The 9,860-nt window shown below is 45.7% G+C and overlaps 2 protein-coding genes across 2 annotated transcripts; both read right to left on the reverse strand.

Moving 5' to 3' along the window:
- Window positions 1–79: 79 nt before the first annotated feature.
- Window positions 80–3,811, reverse strand: LOC127341028 (E3 ubiquitin-protein ligase SINA-like 10). The gene is made up of 2 exons (XM_051366795.2): window positions 3,565–3,811; window positions 80–1,041 (listed from the first exon to the last, which is right to left on the reverse strand). Exons 1-2 carry the CDS (start codon window positions 3,736–3,738, stop codon window positions 334–336), a joined length of 882 nt encoding a protein of 293 aa, XP_051222755.1. The 5' UTR covers window positions 3,739–3,811; the 3' UTR covers window positions 80–333.
- A 1,846-nt stretch (window positions 3,812–5,657) lies between these two features.
- On the reverse strand, window positions 5,658–9,186 carry LOC127341029 (E3 ubiquitin-protein ligase SINA-like 10). The gene is made up of 2 exons (XM_051366796.1): window positions 8,824–9,186; window positions 5,658–6,638 (listed from the first exon to the last, which is right to left on the reverse strand). The coding sequence occupies exons 1-2, from the start codon at window positions 9,145–9,147 to the stop codon at window positions 5,931–5,933; spliced, it is 1,032 nt and encodes a 343-aa protein (XP_051222756.1). The 5' UTR covers window positions 9,148–9,186; the 3' UTR covers window positions 5,658–5,930.
- Between the last annotated feature and the right edge of the window lie 674 nt (window positions 9,187–9,860).

Consider the following 9,860-nt stretch of genomic DNA (forward strand, 5'->3'; position numbering starts at 1 on the left):
GATTCATCTGACTAACTGTTCATACTTGACAAATAGTACAGTTCTAAGTGGCACGAGCTTCAATTGATACTTCGGTTAGTAAGCCAATCATGACGCTCGTGAATTTAAGTAGATAACTTCTACCATGACACTCATGAGTTTCGAGTTTGGACAGTTAACTTCTACCATTACAGACAACAAGCTAGATAATGAAACATTTTTTCTTCCAAAATCAGCCTACTTACTTCAGTCCGTGGTGATTAAAGAGCATAGAACTACATGCTGAGATTAGTTGCAAGGAACCCATATGTGTGACCCAGATTTTCCTGTCCACCACTACTTGCTGAGAGATCTCTATGGCGCCAGTCTGTCAACACGGATGTGTAAGGAGAGTTCACCAGATGAGCGATCAGCGAGTTCAGGGGGAACCAGCAGGAAGAACTTGCCCAACTGAACTCCACCCACCAGCGAGTTGCTTGACACAAGAGGATCCTTCTGGAACACAAGCCTCCCTTCGGCTTTTCCACCAGCAACAACCTGAGCAGCCGATATGTTGCATGAATAGCTCGGTTCAGATTCATGAGGCCGGACGCAGACCATGGTGATAGCGCTGCCGATTTCCGTCGGAGTATTGGTCAGGAGGAACATGGTTTGGTCTTCCCCGACGAGGAGCGTGAACCGGTGGTCACGAGCAACGGATATCTTCAGTGGTTTGTTGTAGATGAAGTTGGTCGGCGACCAGCCGTGCGCTGTGACGAAGTGGTCCAGAAGACAACATGTTCCCCCTCTGAAATCACAGTCATTCTCTGGGCAGTAGCATGGAGCATGTGTACATTCAGTTTCATGCTTCTCTTTCTCGTGGTAGATGATGGACTCATTGCAGCCATATGTCTGGTTTGAGCATGGCACTTTGATGGCGTCGATGACTTGCTCGAGTTCGACGCAACGGCAGTAGCTAGTATTTTTGCGACACACATCACAAATAATGCCCAATCCTAAAACAGACCCAACCTCGCGGAGCTTTTCCATGCACACAGAACACAAAACATGTCCAGCCTCGCACTGAAGAAATACAAGAATATTAGTATAACGTTTGGCAGCAACAAAGAACCAATGAAAAACTGGAGAAACACACAACAGTGAATTGTTTGTGACGCAAGCAGAAACAGAAGGATATCGATCATCTACTGCATCGTAAGAGATCAGCCAACCTAGACTTTCACCCGTATACACTAGATTGAAAATAGAATGTTACTCTGTTGTGTACTAGAAAATTATATTCATATTTCGAGACACCAACAGTTTTAAACAGCAGGCCGTAGCCCTGCGTTAAATTAATAACGCCACAACGGCAAGTACATGGTGCTGAACGAACAGCTTACAGGTTTCAAAGCCACAAGCAAGCAAAGAAATAAACAAGGAGTACAGATTGGGCTTCAAGGCCATTGACTGCTGACATGAACAGAGGGTGTAGACTATGCTGTGAAGACGAGCACACCGCCGGAAGAAGATCAGGCCTTTGTCACCTTCCACCGCGACACCGCCGATGTGGAATCCGTTTCCACCTCCGAAGAAGGCCCCTGCCTTCTCGCCCTGGCTCGTAGGGCGCCGCACCATCGAGAGGTAGAGACGCTCACCCGAGAGCACGGATGCACAACATAGGCCAAGTAGCCCGGGAAGAAAGACTAGAGCACGACCACCTCTGCACGCGAGCTTCCACCAACAGCTTCGCCGGCCACCACACCAAACAGCCGGCAAGACACAAGCTTTGGACCAGGTCACCACCGAAGACACGGCAAGAAGATCCACGCCACCGTAGCTCCTCTGTAGCTGCCGCAACAGGCAGACCAAACCGCACACAGGCACCGACCACCTTCCACATACCCAAGGCAGCGCCTCCAAGGAGGAGAACGACGCCAAAGCGCCGCCGCCGCCCAGTCCGAAGGACTTGGGGTTTTCACCCGGGTAAAGGAAAGAGGGGTAAGGGATGTACCTCGACGTAGCCCCCAAGGAGGAAAGCGGCGTCAAAGACGTCGCCGACGCCGGGCCGCCGCCGCCGGCCGGGGATTTCTCCCGGACAGAGCCCCCGCCCCACCACCCCGAGAAGCTCCAGATCCGGGAGAATCGGAGCCAAGGGAGTGGGATCCACGCGTTGCGGAGGCGCCGTCTTCAGATCTGGCTGAGGTCAAATCGGGGTGACCCCCGCGCTGCAACCGCCGTCCACCATCCCCACGCCGCCCGCGCGACCCAGGAGGATGGTCAGCAGCACCGGCGAGCGCCTCCCGCCGCCAGGATCCGCGCCGCCCTCACCCGACGAGGCCGCCGCCCCAGGTGCCGAAGCGCTCCGCCCGAGAGCAGAGCCGCGAGATCCTTGCCGCCACCTTCCTTGGCAGCACGCGCCGGTTTCCGGCGGTCTCCTCTGGCGGCGGCAAGGGGAAGGAAGGCGGAGGAGGAGGGGCTTGGCGGCTAGGGTTTCGTCGCCGCCCGAGTCGCCCCAGAGCGGAGCGACGCGGGGGCCGAGCGAAGCGTTTTTTCAGAATGACCGAGACACCAACAGTTAAGACTACATAATAAGACAGCAGGTAAACTGGAATTGAAACACTACACACTAGATTGAAAACTCAGTGCTATCTGCATTCAGGTTTGGGACACCAAGTAAGATCCTACAAGGTACTGATTTTGTAACGTAGCAAGAACACCAGGAGTTGAGCAAGCATAATTAAGTTTCGGAGAAAATGCAGGCAACTTCAGCTCCTGAATGCTACTATCATATGTGCAAAACTAACATTTTAGTACTACCCGCGACAGTGTGGAATGTCTTTCCTCGGTCCTTCCATCAGTTCATAATAGAAGGATGTGAATCATCTAAAAATCTGATCAACCTAAAATTTCACTAACTATTAGACTGAAAACAGGTTGCTAGCAGTTGTGTAACGCAAAATTACTTTCGATTTGGATAGACAAACAGTTAAGATCCTAATTGCATTTGACTACTACCCACTAGGTTGGAAACTGAGTCCTAATTGCATTCAGCTTTGAGACAGCAACAGGAAAGTACCTACCAGGTGCCAATTTAGTAATCCTAGCAAGAACAACAGCAGCCGAGCAAGTATAATTAAATTTCAGTGAAAATGCAGGCAACTTTACCTCCTGACTGTTGTCTATATGCAATGTGTGCTACCCAGCAGATTGGAAATCAAGTAATAACCGCTACATTCAGTTTTCACACACCAACAATAAAAGATTCTACAAAAGGGGCATTTGGTCATCCTAGCAAGAAGAGCAGCAGCCAAACAGGTAAGTTTCAGAGAAATGTTAAATTGTTGATCCACTGAAATATCATATAAATTTCAGAGGAAACGGCAGGGATTTTTCACATTGCCGAAGTGCATTATGTGCTACAGCGCTACATCCACTATCAGGGAGAAAAGTTATTCCTAACATCAATCAGAAATAATATCTAGGGAGTACATCGATCTACTCTCGGTAAGAAGAAAGAACAGTTGCATTCATCCACGGATAGTAAAAAAATTAGTCGCAGTGACATGAACCGAATGCGGCGGGTGGCTGGCGACCGATGATTACCTTGAAGACGGGTGGCTTGAGGGGCTCGAGGCAGATCCTGCAGCAGAGGACGTCGGACTGTATCTTGACGAATATCTCGCCATCCGACCTGCCCCCTTCCGCCGCCGCCCCGTCCGGCCCCGCTCCATGGTCCTTCTCCGTCTTGATCCTCTTGCTCGCTACTTCTTCCGCCATGGTACTGACGGACGCCTCGGAGCAGACGAGGAGGGGAAGGGAGCGTCCAAGGTGACAGTGCCCGAGTAAATGCACATGTGCCTGCCTGTCTAAATGTCAGCTGTGACTGTGAGAAAGATAGACGAACGAGGCTCGTGAAGAAATGCATTTCGTGTGCAGGAACTCCTGGTATCATTTTGTTCAGAAGTCGCTCATGCATGTACAGTACAAAATAAAACATTTATGATCTGCAGCATATTGAAAGAAATAACCTAGCAATGTTTGAAAGATATTGGCAACCTTCCACATTGATCATTTTGGATTTTTTGGCCACCTACCTACCTCGTTGGCTTGGCTAGTTGAGATAAATATACTCCCTCCGTTCTCAAATTAGTAAACGTTTAGCTTGAAAATTTGTCTACGTATTTCTATCTTTCATGTGCATTTTAAAATACTAAAATTGTTTCTCTCTCATCGCACGGAAATCAAACTCAAATATTCATAACATGTTCTCCTTGTTTTCTACATGTACTTTCTCAAAATAGACTTTCGCTCCGCTTTATAAATAAAGCAACGACTATACAAGAGTTCACACACAAGAAAAGTGTTGGGGCAGCAGCAAAAACATGCCCAACAAAAAAGAGAAAAAGATAGAACTCGAAGATTGCATAGACGACGGCGACTAGCGACTAAGCGAGACACTAGCCCTCCATTGTGCCGCCTCTGAACTTGCCGATGCAGGGGAGGTGCTGTCCGCCCACGTCGCCGCTGTCCGTGCATGGAGGAGAGGGAGAAGGAGAGGGAGCCGCCGATGTCTGCCGCCGCCCTGTGTAGGTACTGCCGGCCGGCCGAGGAGAAGGAGAGAGGCAATGTTTTTTTATTGTTTCTATTTTTTTCTATTTTCTGTTAAAAAATATGAGGAATCAAATAGGTTTATTTAGAAATATCAAATATAAAAATATAAAATAAATTTATTTAGAAACATCAAAGATTCATATCAAAGATTATTTAGAAAATAGAAAGTTGGATACTTAAAAAATATTATTTTGTACTTTATCATTTCTGTACTTTACTCTTATTTGTACTTAGAGAAATAGAGAAATAGAAATAGAGAAAGAAATATGATTTGTGCCACCATTTCCACCATAGAGAAATAGAAATAGAGAAATAGACCCCTCTCTTATATGTCGGGCTCGATGTCGATTCACCTTTACTTCAGTTCATGCACCTAGGGTTTCCTTTTAATTGGCGAAAATGTCTCCTTTTAATTGCGAAAATGTCTCCTTTTAATTGGCGACTATCAAATAGATCAGAAAATGTTACGAGATTTAGATTAATTGAATTAAGTATAAGTTCAAGACATATTAGAGCTCTAACCATGTTTCGGCTTGTGATCAATCCATAGATACCAATCGAAAATAAATAGACACTCAAAAAAAGTACAAAGGATGCACATCTAACCACATGTTGTCGATTAAAGAGATAATTAAGGGCGCTTAAGGAGTTGAAGTCGCGAGCATACACAAGCATGAGCGTTAGATGCTGTCATTTTGTATGCGTTTGCAAGCGTCAGGCTCCTCTTCATCGTCGCCGCGAAGAAAGAAGCTGGGATCAACTTGCAAACTGCCAAAGGAATTTATTCCTAGCCCCACTAAGTTAACACCTGCACTGTACATGCACTAAATGGCAAAGGTTAGCAATAATCTTTATACTATTTAAAAGAAATATGGTGTTCTGCTCCTCATATCTTTAAAGATACTTTTCTAAGGAAGGAGGGCAACAATCCCAAATTCTTGAAGAGCCTGAGGACTTCCATGGTACCAAAATATTAGGTTACAGAAATGTGCAATGCGGAGAAGGCAAAGGAAACGTGTATCCAACATGGCCAAGTGAAGATTATAGTGGTAAATCATATCTACAACAACTCCTGGATCAATTACTAGTTCCAATAATATTCATTTTAAACTGATCATACCCGACAAACAGTATAATATTCAGTTGCAAGATATAGATCATCAATTGATACATTAAACAACCGGTACATCTGAAGCTATTCTTCATTACCAAGAGCAGCCAGTCATTCATGACACTCATGAGTTTGGGGCTTGCAACAAAGCTACATAACTAAACAACTTTCTTCTGCAGTCATTCCTAGTGATGTTAGTTGCAAAGATGCCAACCCAGAATTCGCTGTGAACTTCTAGCTGAGATCCCTAAGCCGCGAGTCTGTCGACACGGATGTGTACGGTCAATTCGCCAGATGGGTTATCGGCGAGTTCTGGGGGAACCAGCAGGAAGAACTTGCCCAACTGAACTCCACCTGACAACGAGCTGCTCGACACAAGTGGGTCCTTCTGGAACACAAGCCTCCCCTCAGCTTTTCCACCAACAACACTGTTAGCAGCAGAGATGTTGCATGAATAGTTTGGTCCAGATTCACAAGGCCTGACACAGACCATGGAGAGAGCATTGCCGATTCCCGCCAGAGTGTTGGTCAGGAGGAAAATGGACTGATCTTCCCCGACAAGGAGCGTGAAACGGTGGTCATGAGGAATGGATACCTTCAGTGGCTTGTTATAGCTGAAGTTGGTTGGCGACCATCCGTGCGCGGTGATGAAGTGCTCCAGAAGGCAACATACTGCCCCTCTGAAAGTGCAGTCAGTCTCTGGGCAGTGGCATGGAGCATGTGTGCATTGGATTTCATGCTTCTCTTTCTCATGGTATCTGACGGACTCATTGCAGCCATATGTTTGGTTTGAGCATGGAACTTTGATGGCGTTGATGAATAGCTCTAGTTCGACACAACGGCGGTAACTCGTGGTTTTGCAACACAGATCACAAAAGATCTCTAACTTCAAAGTGTGCCCGTCCAGACGGAGCTTTTCTAGGCACGGAGAACACAAAACATGCCCAGCCTCACACTGAAGAAATATAAGAAAATTAGCATAACCTTCAGCAGCAATATATAATGGATAATAAAGTGGAGAAATAAAAGATTAGGAGAAACGCACAACAGTGTGCAATGCCTCTCCTCGGTCATTTCATCAGTTCATAACAACAGTATACAGGGTGCAATGCGAGCAGAAACAAAAGGATATCGATAACCTAGTGCATTGTAAGAGATCAGCCGCCCTAGAATTTACTCCCCACTGGATTGAAAACCGGCTGCTGGTCAGTTGTGACATGGCAAACTTTATTCTTTTTTTTTGCGACAAAAATTGTATTCAGTTTGGAAACAAACAGTTTAAGCTCCGGGGGTACATAGTAAGACAGCAGCTAAACTATTATTTGTCTACTACCCAGAAGATTGGAAACTGAGTCCTAATTGCTTTCAGCTTTGACCTTTGAGACACCAACAAGATCCTACACGATGCCAATTTAGTAATCCTAGGAAGAACTCCAGCAGCCAAGCTATTGATCAGACAACCCGAACTGCTGGGGCTGGATGTTTAATGAAGTATAATATGGGGGATTTGCCAATTCAGGTTCCCAAAAATTCAGTGGAATAATTGATCCCTTTTCTCAGTGAATTGCTGGGATGTAGGGAAGGTATAGAGAGTGCAGTTAGGCTTGGACTTCGTAATGTCATACTCCAAACAGACTGCATGTCAGACAACGGGAATAATAGAAGGATTGTATTCATATTTTGAAAGAACTGCAGATGTTACGCAGCTCATTCCAGAGATTCAAGCTTCAATATATTAATGTTGATGCCAATCGTGGTGTTCATTAGTGTGCAAAACAAGATCTTAGCATAGACTCTAGTGTTTGCGTTTATGCAACTCCTGGCTTTTCTGATTGAAAATGTTCAATTATAATGGAAATTTTTGAATCGTAATAAAGAGTAAATTACTTCAAAAAGAAAACCACAACATGCGCTGAGCAGTCATAATTGAATTTCAGAGAAAATGGCAGGCAACTTACGGCCTTACGCCATGATTGATGTCTATATGATATACTCCCTCCAGTCGTAATAAATCGACGCGAGCTATGAATAACCTACGTATCTACGTTTGTCACGTCGATTAAAGGTGACCAGAGGAGTATCTGCTAACGTAGCATTTCATTACAACCCACCAGATTGGAAACTGAGTCCAATAAAGATCCTACAAAGGTCACTTGGTCATCAACTCATCGTAGCAAGAACAGCACAAGTAAATGGAACATTTCTTTGCTTCCTTGAAAAGCAAAAAAAAAAAAGGAGCAACTGAAATTTATACCATCTAAATGATGATCCACTGGCATTCTTAAATTTCAATGAGAACAGCAGGAAGTTTAACCTTTGCGTGCAGAAACTATGTGTTCTGCTGCTACTACCCAAGGAGAAAAGGTTCTTGTTTTTACTCGTAAAAAGTGTTTAAATGGATTTACTCTTGCGAAGAAGAAAGAACAAAGGAATCCATACATCCACAGAGAGTAAAGAGTAAGCGGGACAAGATTTAAGTGCCATAGGCACCGATAGACTGATCAGTGGTAATCTAGCATCTATGTACATAGTAAGATAGCTAAGATATAATTCCACTACCACCCACTGGACAGAAATTGGACACCATCAATTAAGATCCTACACAGCAAGAGACTAGCTAAACTAACATTTCACCACTACCCTCTAGATTGCAAACTGAATCCAAACTGCTACATTCAGTTTTCAACAGAGATCAGCCCTTTGGTCATCCTAGCAATTAGCATTTCATTTTACTGCTGTCTATGTTCAAATGTGCTAAATTAGCATTTCATTTCTACCCACTAGATTGGAAACAGAGCCCTAACTGCTGCATTCAGTTTACACCAACCAACAATAGAGATCTTACATGGGGAAAAATTTGGTAATCTAGCAAGAACAGCAGTAGTCGAACATTAAGTAAATGGAACCAAAAAAAACTTGCTTTGAAAATCAAAACTGGAGTAACTGCAATTTATGCCACCAAAATGTCAATCCACCGACATATCAGAGAAAACGGCAGTACATATTCAGTTTGCTGGCTCACGTACATTATGTTCTACAGCCAACAGCTCTAACAGAGGGAAAAGTTTTCGCTTTTACTAAAAGAGCAAATGCAGAAACAGGAACCGAATGCAGGCAGGCGGCTGTGGACGGACGATTACCTTGAAGATGGGTGGCTTGAGGAGCTCGAGGCAGATCCTGCAGAGGAGGGCCTCCGAGTTTATCTTGATTGATATCTCGCCATCCGGCCTCCCCTCTTCCGCCGCCGCCCCGTCTGGCCTCGCTCCAACCTCCGTCCCCGTCTTGATCCTCCTGCACGCTGCTACTTCCACCATGGAGAGCTGCTCTTGCTGCGGCGCGGGACTGACGCCGGATGCCTCGAAGCAGACGAGGAGAGGGAGGGTGCGCCTTTGTGGGTGGGGAGGGAATGTGCAACCTGAGATTTTGCTGAGGGTGGTGCGCATAAATGACCAGCAGTTCACCATGTGCCTATCTAACAGAGGGGCTCTAGTGTGAACCAAATCCGTCAGCTGATAATTTCAGTTGATCGGTTGAATCCTAACTTTAAGTCACAGTTCCACGTACTTCAGCTTTTGCAACCGAAAATCCCAAAATGCAACCTTTCTATCGTATAACCGTGATCTCGCAATATTTCCCATGGATATTGGCTTCTTTGGCCGAAGATCACCACACCGCCGAGGTGCCATGCCAATGCTCTTGCTGCTGCGTGCGTGTCACCGTCTGCGTCCGCCCGCCCCGTGACGCTGCTGTCAGTCACACCGACACAAATAGCCGCGGTTCATAACATTGCAGCTGGGTCAAGTTTTCAAAGGAAAACATTCAAAAGTTTTAAAAGAGAAATGAAAAAGCTCCTCTGTTTCCATCTTCTCTACCCACGCCTTGCCGATTTGAGGCAAAGGCTCGTAGCCAAAGTGGTCTGCAAAACCATCTGCTCCGTCTGGACAAACCTTGTTCGGGAAGCACTTCTCGGCAGGCCATATGGTATGGTCCAGTCTCGTCTCGACAAAGAGATGCTGACCAAAAGTCTGCCTTTCTCGGATGGGAGCTCGGCTGCTTTGCCCTGTTGCTTGGAAGATGGACTGTGGTGATTCACTGTCCACGCCAAACTCTGCTGCACACCGCGTGATGAGCAGAGGTTCACAAAAAGGGATTGTACACCATATTCCGCGTGATGAAA

This window comes from Lolium perenne, chromosome 3, assembly GCF_019359855.2.
Source record: "Lolium perenne isolate Kyuss_39 chromosome 3, Kyuss_2.0, whole genome shotgun sequence".
In the NCBI taxonomy this organism is placed as follows: Eukaryota; Viridiplantae; Streptophyta; class Magnoliopsida; order Poales; family Poaceae; genus Lolium; species Lolium perenne.